Below are 15,010 nucleotides of genomic sequence, written 5' to 3' on the forward strand. Positions count from 1 at the left end.
CCTGTGCGCGGCTCCCGGGGCGGGAGCGCCGTGCGGGGCCGGGGCTGACGAGCGGGGGGCTCCCGGCGCCGGAGGCGGCGCGGCGGCATCCCCATCCTCCTTCTCCTCCCTATCCCTCCGCCTCCTCCCTCCCTGCCTTCCCCCGGGCGCCCTCTGCACTTTCTTCTCGAGCCACCCTCGTAGACAAACTTTGATGGGGAACCTCGCACCGCGCTGGAAAAATGCCGGTTATGAAGGGATTACTGGCACCCCAGAACACCTTCCTCGACACCATCGCCACCCGGTTTGACGGCACACGTGAGTCCGGGCTGGGGCTCCGGACTCCCGGAGAAGGGGATGCACGGGGGGCATCGCGTGTACGGTGGGAGCTTCCTCTTCCCTCCGCCCCCCGGGGGTTCCCTGGTACCAGAAGCCGGCAATGAGGAAGGCGAGGCTAGGGAGCTCCCAGCCTCCCTCTCCTGCCTGGCTTCTCCAGCTTTGCAGGCGAGGAGGGCGCCAGGTCCCCTCCGCCTTCGATGCCCTGCGCGGGGGCTCGGAGGGGGCTGAAGCCCGGCTCCCTAGGGGAAAGTTGCGCGCTGGACTGGGGCTTCCCCCGCGCCCCGGGCAGCCGAGGGACCAACAGGGAAAAGGCACTCTCAGAGCCTGGGCAGGGCTTTGGTAGGAGGTGTGGGGAATCTATTTTGTTAAGTACCCCCAGCCTTGAGGGGATTCGAAATCTCCCCAAAAGCTGGATTTCTGTCAGTCGGGCTCAGCAGCGGCAGCAGCTGTTGCAGGGCGTTGGTGGCGGCAGGCAGGCGGGTAGGGACAAGGGCCCCTCGGCGGTGGCGCTGGCAGCGGCGGCGGCCGGGCTGCAGGACCACGGACAGGTCCGGCCCGGGCGTGTCCCGGCCCGAGCTCCGCTCCCCGCCGCGCACGGCTCCCCCGGCCGGGCAGCTCCCCCGGCCCGGCGCTGCCTTCGCCGGCACGGCTGGAGTGCTCCCCCTCCGGCGGTGCGGGAGGACTCGCCTGTATCTTGACTTTTGTTTCTTCTTTAACGGGGCTCGCGCATAATAAAAGGAGCAGGGAGTTAGCGGATTTGGGCCAAAATGGACTGTTTTCCCTTTAATTCCCTTTTCAGAAATCTAGACATCGATAGTGGAGAATAACCAAACTCAGATTTGGGTTGCTGTTAGCTGTTTCTTGACTGAAAACATTGCTATCTAATTAGTTTGGTATCTTCTTGATTATTGGCATTCTCTCTATGGTTCAATTACCTTGTGATTAAGACAGCTGAACTGTGATTACTGAATCAGCAAATTGTAAAACGTCAAGAAAATGATGCAGTCACGGAGATCAATTGCAGAGAAGCACAGAACTGCATTATAACTGCTCTGCGAGTCTGAGGATACACAGATAATTATGATCCAGGGTTGTGTGTAACTGATGCTTCACTATAAAGCAATCTTTTGTAAGACTACTTAGATGTACCTTTAAATTCCTTTGACTACAGAACTCAAAGTCCTTTCTCCCCATCCTCCAACCTTTTATTTCTACCAAGTGTATGGGTATTTTTTATTGTATATTGAAGCATGTGGCTCTTATTAGAGTTTTGTTGCTGATACTGGCATTTGCCAGAAAAGAAATCCTTCCCTTCTTTGTGCTCAGGACCCTCCCCCTTCACAATGGTTTCCTTTCAAAGGATGGAGCACACAGCCTGTGAGCTGTACACGCAAACACTTCACGTATTCTCTACTGTTCTTCAAAGATTCAATTTAGCAAGCAACATTAGTGATGACATCCAGGTCTCTTATTAAATAAAACACCAGAAAAATGTCTAATCCCCATCTTCTCAGTGACACCAACAGGCAAGTGTGGTAGACAGCTCTTTTCTTAGCTGGATTCTACACCCATATGGAGCTACCTTTTTAAGCCAATGATTTTGCTGACTTTCACGAAGTGAAGGACTGACCTTTTCTTGAACAAAAAACAGACCTCAGTGTCTTACATTGAAATGTAATGCTAACAACTCATCTACTTTTTCCTGGGATATAATTGAAAAAGAATGTAATTAGGTGTTTAAGTTCACCAGAAAGTACAGCACATTATCTACTTATTAGAGTCATTGAAATATTTCTTTTTAGTTAGTTTTCCAGAATCTGGCTGAAATATTAAACAGGTGTATTCTAGAAAATGTCATTGTTAGATTATTGGCATGTGAAATATTCCAGGACATCCACACAGAAGGGTGTTTTATGTACTACGTGGTTTTACACTTAGAAAAACTTTGCAGGAAGATACTATTCCATGGAAAACTGCTGGCATGTCTCTTAAAATACAGAATAACGTAACTCCTTTAGAGCATTAAAGTGATGAATCAGCTTCATGTCATCTGAAACAAATTTTCAGAAATAGAAATTATTTAGTTCAGAAGCAGCTCACCTGCTTTGTTGCTTTGGAAATGCTAAATTTAGATATAAAATTAATACTTCTTTAACTGGCCAAAAAAATTCAAATAAAAAAGCACAGTTTTTCAAAATATGTGTACGTATCTGACCATCAAGTCCAAAAATTAAAACCAATTTATTTTTCATTTAAATTGCCAGGTATTCCTGATCTTGCTCAGGTGGCTAGAAGTAGTACCCATGGCTAATCCTCGCAGAAATCAGTCCCATGCCTTACTAGTTTTATGGGTGATACAGTCTGTGGAAGGGGTAATACATGGTACTGAGGTTATGTTTGACCTCCCACATGCTGATATTTAAATGTTAAAATACTGTTTCATGTCCAATGTATTTTTTTTTATTGTTGTTTTTTTGTTGTTTTAATACAGTCTGTAGTTAACAGACCTCTTTTCAGTTTAAGCCTCTGGGAAGGATATATTATGTTGTCATCAGTGATAGACTAATCCACCAATGCATCTTTAATCCAGAAGAGGGATAATTCTAATTCCGGGCAAAAGTGCAAGAAGGGATTCCAGATAATATTAGAAAATATGCTTTGCTTTGCACGGAATTTGCAAAATTTCATTGACAGAACTTTTTTAACTATACTATTGCAGTGACTTATGTCTAATTAGCAGTTATAAATCACACTATGAAATATTGCATATCTCAAAAAAGTATAAAACAAGTTCTTGGCAAGTGCTTCAGCTGCTCAGAATTTTCCCAGTAGATTGGTTTTTTTTGCAGTATGTTACACATCAGTATTCTTTACATATAAAACCAATAATATGTGCTAAAGAAAGCAATTAGGTTAATTTTGGAGTTACTATAAGCTGTGCAAGAGATTGCAGAAGTCTCCTGCCAATTTCCCATTACCTGTGTTGCAAATGTGGAAGAGCAGCATTAAGGGTTTGCTTCTCTGGATTTCCATGGCAGAGCTCTTGGCTCTGCCTGTGTGCTGTTATACTGACACCTTCTTCCAACTCAAAAAATATCTTTTGTAGTCCTGACATCTTAATTTAAGTTAATGGTTTCTCACAAAGTTTTCCTCTCCATCCAAAATGTAAACACCAAGTCACCCAAAGACTTTTTGCCCCCTCTGTTAACAATGTGTTTATTGCTTATGTGGAAAACAAGCATAAGCATTTCCAAATGAGTGGTGTGGGGTTTTGGGGTTTTGGTTGGTTTAGTTTTGTTTTGCTTTTTATATTTTCAAGACAAAATAGCACTTTCAAGTGTGAAAATATTTCAAATATAAACCTATAATTAACCCCACCACCAAATATCATGAAACCGAATGTCTGAAGTGAGTGATTACACTTCAAGCTTTTGAATGGAAAATTTGCATATTGTTTCTTCTTAACCCTATTTAGATTAGGCAAAGCATTCAGAAATGGTTGCATGGTAGGAAATTATATTCTATTGTTTTCATATATATATATATGTGTATATATATATATATAAATATATATATATATACATACATAAATATTTGGCATGCACTATTTATTTATTTAAATAGATTAAATACACACCAAAGTAGTGGTTTCTGAATATTTGTGAGACTTTCTCAGGAAGTAAAGTTGACAGAGATTCAGCAAATAGCCTTATTAATTTATATTTTAAAAAGAACAACAATTTTGTGTATGGTTATACTATGAAATGACAGCTGAAGTTCTATAATTATCTCCTGTCTGTCATATGTGATCAGATTCCAAATTAAGTATGTATTTCACATTCTTATTGACAATTTTACACTATCCATCTAACCTGAAGATCAAGCTGAGTAAACTTCTTGCTCAGTGTCAATGATGATAATTTGTTAATTCTCTATTTGCTGAACAACTTCTACATTCAAATATATTTTCCAATTTAAATCATGCTCAAGTACTAACAAAAGGATCTTTGCACCTAAACAGCAATTTTCATAACGCTTTGGTTTTTTTCCTTCCTGATAAAGTGGAATCAGTTTTCTGATTGTTTTAGTTACCCTTGAGTGGGATTGAAAAGCACCTGATGAGAGCATACAGATTTAAGCATAGCAAATGTGATGTCAGCATACTTCTGCTGGCACTGTGGGTAGAACCAGGTTGTCTCTTTTGCATCATTGTCAGTTGGTGCAGATCTGAAAGCCTTTGTATGCAGTGCTCCTTCCAGATTGCAGGGTCAGATTCCTCCCCCACTCTTTCCCAGCTACCCCCAGCACTTGCTTTTCTGTCTCACAAACAAACTGGTGATGTCTGCTAAGTTGAACCAATGAACTAACACTTTCTGCAACTTTGCTGTCAAATTCTCTCTCATTCAGGGTGAATCCTATCCTCTCTACACCAGTCAATGTGCTGCTTAATAGTATCACAGAAACTTCAAAAGCAGAAAAGTGCTTCTTGGCTGCCTGGGGGTTCTCCCTCAAAGAGGCTCAAGGAATTGCAGCAGTGTCAGATGTAGGGAAGCAACAACTGAGTTTCCAGGAAGAGGAAGCTTTTCATCAGACTCCAGGATCAGAATGTTCCACCTGACAAAGACAAAATATGCTTCAATTACAGACTGGGAGCAGAGTGGCTGGAAAGCTGCCCAGCAGAAAAGTCCCTTGGGGTACTGGGTCATAGCTGGTTGAACATTAGCCAGTGTGTGCCCGCGTGGCCAAGAAGGCCACTGGCATCCTGGCCTGCATTAGGAATTGTGGGGGCAGTAGGACCAGGGCAGTGATCATAGCCTCAGACATGGCACTGGTGAGGCTGCACCTTAAACACAGCGTCCAGTTCTGAGCCCCTCAATTCAGGAAGGATTTTGAGGTGCTGGGGTGGGTACAGAGCAGGACAATGAAGCTGGTGAATGGTCTGGAGAGAATGTCCCATGAGGAGCAGCTGAGGGAGCTGGGCTTGTTTAGCCTGGAGGAAAGGAGGCTCAGGGGAGACCTTATCCCCCTCTACAACTGCCTGAAAGGAGGCTGTAGCCAGGTGGGGATTGGTCTCTTCTTCCAGGCAACCAGTGACAGGATGAGAGGACACAGTCTCAAGCTGTCCTAGGGGAGGCTTAGGTTGGGCTTTAGAAAAAAATTCTCTACTGTCCCTGCAGGTGTGTAAGGAAATACTGGATATGGCACTTGGTATAAACATGGTGGTGTTCAGTCCTAGGTTGGACTTGATCATCTCAGAGGTATTTTCCAACTGAGTTGATTCTGAGATTCTGTAAAATCCTGTGACCAAGGAAAGGTGATTCCAACTGTGATAAGCACCAATCAAAGTTAAAGAGACTTCAAAGGAGTGACAGTGGAAAATCTGGTGGTCTGTCAAACTGTCCCTCTGAAGGAATAAAAGCAGGGAAGCTGGTCAAGTTCTTTGTCATAGAGATTAGGTGGGTTGGCCAGAGGGAAACTTCCAAAGATACTTCTATTCTTGCTCCTATGTTAATGCAGAATTGTTTAGTGCTTTTATTCATATCCTTGAACAAGTAAATAATGTGGTGTTGTGACTTAATCATTTGTCACTGGAAAAATATACAGTCAACACCAGAAAGAATATTGCCTGTTCTCAGCTCAGAGCCCCCAAAAAGCAGACCTTGCCTCTCTCGACTTTTCTCTGTAAGATGTGACCAGCACTGCAAATTTCTGTAGCTCCATTACTAAAAAAGGCAAATATTATTTTTAATATAAACCAGGGATTGGATGTTGGAACCTGTTTTGTATCGTTGCTCTTTGGTGGAAGTAAACAAGTGGCTAGATTAGGCAGCTAGCTGGAAAATCTTTTCCTCTTCTTTTGGCATGAGCTTTGGGGGTGTAGAACTTCATAATTTCAGGTCAGTTTATCTGTTTTTCTTCACTTTCAGCAGTTAGAGTAACCTCTGATTCTAGCTTGAGCTAAAATTGGACCTGAAAGATGGAATTGGAAGGGTTTCAAGGCGTCTTAAGACCATGTTTTGCTTAATTTTTCAGTTCTAGTCCTAAGAATCTGATTCAAGCAAACAAAAATGTACTTGGGCATTATTTTTAATATGCAATCACTTTAAAACCATGAAAAATGGTCATTACTGTCTGTTTTATTCAGAGTCCATGTTATTGCTAGGAAAAATACTGATGTATTCAAACTCTTATTTTTTGCTAGACAGAAATAAGAAAGGATGACAATTCTGTAGTTCCTCCATTCAGAGGCTATATAATTCAGTAATCACACTAAACTTAGTGTGATAACTTTATATTTATAATACTAATCTTAGATTAGTATTATAAATATAAAGTTGGAGTAATAGCACACATCATTACTTCAGAAATAAACCCTGTATTTGAATTCAAGGCACACATTTGAGATTTAAGAATGAAAATATTCATTAAATAAGGTTTTTTTTTTTCCTGAGTAACAAAGGAATATTATCTTCTGTATTGTTTTTGGGTAGAAACTTGATACACAGTGCAGTGATCAAATCAAACCTGTATATTTGAAGTTATATATATTTGATTGAATTTTGTGTGTACAGAGGAAATTTTTTAGTGTTTCTAAATCATAGATGATTATCTGGAGTCCCACTGGAGAGTTTCTATAAATGTCCCTTTATTCACTCCCCCAAACATATATTAGTTTTTTCTCTGTTACACATTTCAATGAGTAAATAGATTTATCCTGGAAACAGATTTCTCTTATTGTTACCATTACATTTGTACATTCAGCTTCTATTTTATCAATTTTTATTTTATTTGTGCAGGTAGCAATTTTATAAGCATTCCCAGTCTTTTTTGATGTAAAGGAAAGATGCTCAGAGTATTTTTAAGGGCTTTAAAGAGTAAAAATGCAGCAAAAACACTGCCTCAACCACATGTAGGAGTGTAAACAAATAGATGTACATGAATATATTAAAATAAATTAGGCAAGATATGGGCTTACAGAGCATTCACTACTCCTAGTACTAGTCTGAGGAAATGAATTTTTGAAAGAAAAACAAGGTACATATATTACATATGCTATAGCCTGGAAAGAGTTAAAAAAGTTACAGTTGTTACAGCAGTTTTGCATTATCACAAGCAAACTCATCTTGTGTTAAAGTGACTAAAAGAAAAAAGCAGGTAAGGACTAACCTGCTCACAGAGTAATTTTTTTTCTTGCCCACTCAATCTAAAAATAAATAAATAAGAAATAAGGAAAAAAGAAAGGCAAGGGAAGGGGGTGGGGGAAAGGGAGGCACAGCGAGATAAGAAACAAACACAACATTCTCAAATCTCAGAGAGGAGAGACATTTCCTTAACAGTAAAAAAAAAAAAGTCTTCTTTTGGACTTTATCTTGCCAAGAGCTTCTAGCTCCTTCTGTTTTCTGGGACTAATAGTAGTATTCCATGCCTTTGGAACAGGTGTTGTTCTTAAAATACGAGCGCATTCAACGTTGAACTTGACATTAAATATCATCTGAGCATCCCTAAAGCTTAATGCTGGCTGTCAATCATTTCAGGGACAGCTGAAGACAATTGTGTTATGGAGAAATCTGTTGTCTTCCCTGTTGATCTTTTGAAGAGAAAACAGCTTCTAGTGTGCCAGCACTCAATTCTCTTTCTCCTCAGGCCTTACCTCTGATGACTAGGAGTCTAGGATTATTTTGCTTTTTTCTCTTTTTTAAACCTATAGAAATATAGAAGGATTCATTCTGAGCTGAATAGACCTGAAATGCATTGTTACAGCTTTTTTTGGTGGCCTTTTCTTTTTGCCTTCCATCTCACTCAATAGTTAGTTATGATATGTGACTAGGCATCTTACTCCAAAGGTATGAAAGAGAATTCAGAGCTGGTCCTTGTGTCATTTATTTGATGCTTAGAATGAGAAAATTGGCCTTGGACAAATAGCTTGATCTTTTTTTAATTTTTTTTCCCCTCTAAATGTCAGATAACTCCTGGACAAGCAACGAGTGTGTTTTTGCATAAATTTTGCCTTTTCTTACATTTTAGTTAGGAATGTCTTACAATTTAGTTTAGAAATTTATACTGATATGAAAAACAATAGGGAAACTACATTGTTTTAGAGGAAAATACTTTTGCAGAAAAAACAATCTTCTTTGTGGAAGATCAAAAGGATTCCTTGGAGAGTAAAAAACTTTCAAAAGTCAATAATGATCACAGTGTATCACTGACAACCGGTTTTCTCTATTTTTTGTGTGTTTTTTAATGGTTGAAATCAAAATACATGGTATTTTAATCCACATCTTTTTACTGTATGAATTCTGTTTGTGAGATGATAAGACATTCACTGCATTTATTAAACTGGATTGTTTCTTTATTGCACTGAAAGATCTTGAGGTTTGAAATTTGGACTTAACATGTTATTTTTTTTCACTTCCAGAGCAGTGGGAAGAAGAATGCACCTCATAAAATGTGTAGTTACAGAATTATATGTTAGTGATTTAAATAATTAAAAGTTCTATGTAGGAAAGAATAGTTAATAAATATTAATGAAAGGTCTTGAGCTACACATTTGCCAAGATTAAGGAAAATTAACAGGATCACTGATTTACTGGGGAATATATATAGCTGTAAGTTGTGTCTGCTTCAGTGCTGTAATAATTGGGTGACAGCATGGGAGGAAAAAGGTGAGAGAATAGTGTGGTTATGCACTATATTTTGGGGGCCTTTCAAGGTCTTACTGTAAATTAGTCTTTGTGATTTTTAAAACATGGTTTTAATGGCCCTCTTTGAAGCAGAACTATGACTAAGTTATCTTCTTAATCATGCTCAAGAATTGCTTCTGCACTGGAAACAGAAACCAGGATGCATTAGAAATCCTTGCTGTCTTTGCTACCTCTTTGTATGTTTTTAGGAATATTTGTATTGGTTGTTGGTTTATTTGGGATTTTTTTTAGTTGATGTATGATACTTCACCAGGAAAGTGACTCTGCTGACATGCCTTGCAGAGCATGCACCTGAGAGTGATTAGAGCAAGGCATGGTCCATGGATCTGTTGCTTGGTCTTCCTGCCTGGAATTAGGCAGGTGATGCTCTTCCATTGTACTGCACTGAGCACTTTCCCTAAGGAAAGGAGTGGGAGGCTTGGCCACTCACATCAGTCATGTGAACTCACTGCAGTGCAGTGTGGGACCAAAGGCAGGATTCATCCTTTACACACTTACAGGTTAAAGCACACTTGCAGATTTTCTTCTGATAGGGTGGAGGGTTGCATCCAACTCTTTTCAATTCCCTGTAAAATCTTGCTATTTTCAAGTCTGAATCAGCAGTTTTTGTTTTCTTCAAATTCATTAGCAAGTACAGTTAATTATTAATTAACAAATTATTGTACCTGTGGAGAGTAGCCATAAGTGATGTCTGAATTTTGAAAAAGCAGTTACCTTATCCTTTAAGAACCTTTAAAAAACCCAGATTATAGGCAACATTAAACACAAAATTGATTATTCTTTTTTTAAAGTTTACTTACACAATGAACTGCAGTGGTGATTGATTTTTAGAGGTAAGGGATAGTCCTGGGTGGTAAAGTGTACAAGTGATGTTTGGCCAAGAAAGGAAAAAGGAGGGAGCAGCTGTGAAGAAGCAGAGATGGATTGACTGATGGGCCTGCTGAGTGAGCAGCAGGCATTGCTCTGGAATGAACCAAATGCTTCCCCAGGCTGCTGATCGATCCCTGCAGCAGAGGCAGTGATCAACAACACTCAGGATGGACAGGAGGAAATTGCTGCAGACATTTAAACACATCAGTCATGATTCTTATATAAACAAGGCAGGCAGGTGTTGAACTGTGCTCATACTGCTGTGAGCAGGATCCAGATGGGGATTTGGGATTTTGGTTCCAATTACAACCAGTGCTAATCATCAAATTAGATAGTGGGAGCAGTAACTCTTGGAGAAATGCAGAGATTTTGCTGCCTGCATCCAGTTGGAGCTATCTGACTTGAAGTTCTCCCCCCTGCTTTTGTTCTGATTAAATAAGACTGTTATGTATCAAAAATGTGCTTCCTTTTGATGCCAACAGTATCTTCAGAAAAGCAATTATCTATCTGGACATTTCAACACTTAGTATTTCAAATAAGCTTTTAAATAGAGAAACATATAGGCTGATGATAACCTGCTTTAATTACAGAAGAAATCATTCTTCAGTTAGGATAAACACTTCGTTTATTAATTTTTCTACTGATATGTGTCTCCTGGGAATGATTGCTTAAAGTGTCAGGGGAGCTACAAACCTTCTGTTTGTGTCTTTTGTAGTGGATTATTGTAATGTTGCTGATTTCAGCTGGGGTTTTTTGTGGGTATGCTTTTTAAACATAAACAATCACAACCTGACATTGTATCAATCTCATCTGGAATATATGAAATTACTGCAGCAATAAATTTATATAAATAGGTATGATTGCTCAAAGAAAAAGGTGGAAATAAAACCAGCCACTTCATGCATCAATAAGTCAGATGTGAAGTACAGGTAAATAGTTCAACTGGCACTCTCACAAGTGATAAGCAAGAGGAGTGTCTCTTCCAGGGAAGCAGCAGACTAAGTTCAGGGAAATAAAAAAGTCATTTAATAAATGAATAATCTGGAATTATAGCAATTATTTTGCAGTTTCGCTTTATTCTTCATTTAAAAACCAATTTCCCTTTTATGAGTTCAGTGTAGGCAAGGTCCTCTCACTTCCTCTCACAAGGAAGACAGGCCAGAAAGCCCAGCAGTAGAAATACTGTGTGACCCACACCATGATGGATGGTTCTTAATAAGCTGAGTTTTAGGAGCTGAGTGAAATAATTATGAGTAAAGCTAAGAGGTTAGAATTAATTGGGAGAATATTATTAGGTTTTTCCCCAGGCTGATATAGTTGATGTGTCAGTTTATATGAACTGTCATTGAAAATAGTGCTTCCAGGTGCTCTATTAAAGGTTATGAGACATCTTCTGCCAACTTTACATATTCTGTTTAATGGTATGACTTCCTAAGAAAAGCAAGAATGAAGAAGGAAGTTTTTTACATTTATAGAATGCAGGCATTGGCTCCTAACCCTTTTTATTCTCAGAAGTCTATAAAATTGATTGTTTGTATTTAATTAAGATGTACATAACTATATATTCAATGAACTTTTCTAAAGTGTAGTAAATGAGAGAATCCTTGTAACAGTGTTTCTTAGTTTGATAGTAGCTCTTCTTCTAGCTATTAAATTTTGACATATTGCTGTGCTGAGAACAGTGATTTTATTTCATCTGTTTTAATGCTCAGAGTATTGTAGCAGTTTGCACAGCACTTGAATGTTTTGGTGCTTATTTATCATGGCTAATTCATGACTTCCAGGAAGAATCTGTGAATGCCACAATAAACTAATTGTAATAACAGAATGCTCTTGAAAGCAGGTGCTTCCTGATAGGTTTTTCAGGCTTGGCAAGCAAAGTTTGTGCCTGCAAAATAATGCAGTGAGTGTTCCAGTAGTTTGGCTGTGCAAAAAAATGGAATCCTTCCTTTTTGACAGGTCAGTGTTTTCTTTGGCACATAACACAATGCCATCTTGGGCCACGTGATGCAGAATATCTCTGGGGCTGGTGATGAAAATTTGGATATGTCTTTCAGCCAGGCTCAGTCCAACTGCAGGGCTTGCTGTTCGGCTGCAGGGGAGCTGCAATACTTCTGTTCTGGGAACCTCTTTTCCAGATAAGTCCTTAAATAACAAATCAAGGGTCAGAGCTACATAAACAGTGAGGATCCCTGACCAAGAGTCAAGAGCTTTTCTCTGTATTATCAAGAAAGTAAAATAGTCCCCAGAAATAAATCAAATTTTCTACTGAAATTTAATTTCTTTCTGGTAGCATTGCTGCTCCTCACTAAGGAATATGTTTGTACACTTTTTAAATCCTCAATAGTTTCCACAAGAACTTTATACTTGCGCTTCAAATCAAACATGTGGTGTAGTTAGAGAAAACAAGCCAAAACATATTTCTGAAAGCAAAAAAAAAAAAAAACAAAAAAACAAAAAAACACTTCAGTTTTTAATTATCTGAAATTTTGGATCAATCCTGAAATTGTCTCAAGTTTTAAGCTTTAGAAGCAATTTTCAGTAACCTTTCACATTTTGTTACTCAAGAAATGTCATGATGACCAAAATAATTTCAAGATCTCTTGTAGCATCTAGGTATTTCTGTTGTCAAAATATGGTGCTAGAGAACATAATAGCTACAGCAGAAGAGAAATAGAGAAGTAAAAAAAGTGAAGGCTGTATCTTATTTTCAGAAGTGTAAATTACTATGAGAGTTGCAGATACAAGACTTTCACCACTAAAAACCACCCTTGCACCGTATCTATCCTATTCTTGACATGAAAGGGACATTTTTCACACCCTTAATCCTTCCAGCTTAGTTCCTTTATATGAATGGATTGTTGTACATGAGAAGCATATTTCCATCCCTGTGTTTCCAAAACGACCCTCATAAAATGACATCCCGACAAGACCAGACTAGCTGGAAATGTTAAACTTGGCTTAGACTGTCAAATGATGACAAACAGGAAGGAGCCAAGCATGGAACTAGATAGTCTAGGCCACAGAAACTCATCTTGCATTAGAAACAGAAAACATCTCACTTTTTCTAATCTTATAATGGTCTCAATCACAGACTATGAAGAAATGAAGAGGGTTTTTCATGACAGGAGATTTGTAACAACCTACACCATGATGAAACAGCATGTCTATAAAGAGCAAGCCTATCTTTATTTGCAGTGCATATCTTTCAGAACATTAACGCTCAGTCAGCAAGACAAAAACTTTTCAGATAAATGTGGTTTTAAATGTCCAGGAGGAAAAAAATGTTCCTCTAAAAATGTACTCTACTTTCCAAAAAGTTGTTCTAATGACACAGCTTTCATGTAGCTTTCAGACCAAAATCAGAAAGCAAATTACATAGATGCTTAAAATGAAAAAAAAAAAAAACCCTAAAACTAAGAGGAACCCAAACAAACTTACATTGGTGAAAATGTGGCAATAATAAGTTTATGTATTTTATCACATTGATATATTTTTATTTCATAACTTCGAGATTGCAATATGGTGTTCTACCACATTTTGGGAAGCATCAAAAACAGAATGGCTTTAACTGGTATTAACTGCATTTTCTGAGGGACAGCTGAATTTTTTTTCAATCTACTAAAAGTAAAAATAGAGCTACTATGAATACTCTAAGGTGTCACAGTGTGTTTTCCTGCTTTCAAAATCATCAAGACCAGAACCTCCCAGCACTTAACCGAGTACACTTAGCTGCTTCTTCAATGTAGTATCTTTTCTGATTCCTTCCATTCCAGCTGGACACCGGTGACCCAACCTGACTTTCTCCCAAGACAGCTCTTGACCCAGCTCAGATCAGTTGGAAAATTTCTTTTGCCAGGTGTGAGAGAGTTGTCCTTGAAGTGTGGGAACATTTAGTTGCTTCCTCATTCACCAGGCTAACTGTAAAAGCACTGGGAGGTTTTATTTCCATAAATAATACACAGGTTCCAAGCTGTTTTGTGTGAACAACAGAACAAGCCCAAATTTTTCTCAATAGCTGAAATATAAAAACAGGAATGAGAAATGAAAACCTTTAGACCCTAGCCCTGGACTGGTCACCTTTAGTATGCAGTGAAAATGGTACCAATTCAAATGGGCAACTGGAAAATTTCTTAGGATAATCCTTTTTTCTTTGTTTTTAATTAATAATTTTTTTCCTAATTTCACAAAGTGCTGAAATTCTAACACTTAATATTTGCTTAAGCATCAGAGATAAAAAGTTTTTCGGCTCTTGCAAATATATGAAAGGGGTAAAAAATGATTCTGTGTGCCAAAGAATCCTTGTTTACCCTTGCAGTTGAGCTGCTATATGAATATTGTGTAATCCAGTACAGTCAAGCTGACACTGAAATTTTGTGAAATTGGGGCAGGCATCATTTTTCTCCTGGCTGTTTTATAAAACTTATTGTATCTCTTCTTCCCTGATAAATATTGCTGAAAATAGGCTGGGGATTTAGTGTTGAGAAGAGAGGAGATGGGGAGAAGAATCTGAGGTGTATGGGAAACACAATCACTTAAGTCCTGTTTATTACAAGAAGCAGCAGTACATTAAAACTTCCTTGAGAGGTTCAGCAAGCATGGCAATCCATTGCAGTTCAAATATCACCCTTAGAACACTCTGAAATAGACACCTAACTGATTCTGCATTGAAGCTTTCCAATTTAAGGCTTTTTTGGCTTCAGTAACCTGAAATAAATGTGATGCATTAATTCTGAGTCTATTGCTGTGAGGGAGAAAATAAATCAGTTGAAATGCTCAGAAAATAGTCATATATGCTATTTGTCCTTCTTGCTATTTTAGACAGGAGGTTTTTTTAGCACTGAATACCTCTGAAAGGTATGGTGAATGTGGCACTATTTTTCTTTGCTGAACTGGTTCAAGTTATTTGCAGAATGGAGTACAGGAAAGTGCTTTTCTTTCTTTTGTCTGCAGAGGGAATCTTATATTCCTAATCTTCAGTGCTTCTTGGATGCACTCTAATTAGAGATCTAAAATAGACTGTGTAACTCCCCTTCATAACTGCATAAAACTTATAAAGAATCTCATAATAGCTCCTCTGAAATCTCTCATATCTGGAAACAGTGAAACCAATTATGTTT

General features: G+C 38.8%; 1 protein-coding gene across 1 annotated transcript in view; it reads left to right on the top strand.

The window, feature by feature from the left end:
• The first annotated feature begins 221 nt into the window (after nt 1–221).
• Nucleotides 222–15,010, top strand: part of KCNH8 (potassium voltage-gated channel subfamily H member 8) — a 176,441-nt gene continuing 161,652 nt past the window's right edge. The window contains exon 1 of the mRNA XM_059856301.1: nt 222–297. Within this exon, the coding sequence (XP_059712284.1) occupies nt 222–297 (76 nt within the window). The remainder of the gene's footprint in view (nt 298–15,010) is intronic.

This window comes from Haemorhous mexicanus, chromosome 1 (genome assembly GCF_027477595.1).
Source record: "Haemorhous mexicanus isolate bHaeMex1 chromosome 1, bHaeMex1.pri, whole genome shotgun sequence".
Classification (NCBI taxonomy): domain Eukaryota; kingdom Metazoa; phylum Chordata; class Aves; order Passeriformes; family Fringillidae; genus Haemorhous; species Haemorhous mexicanus.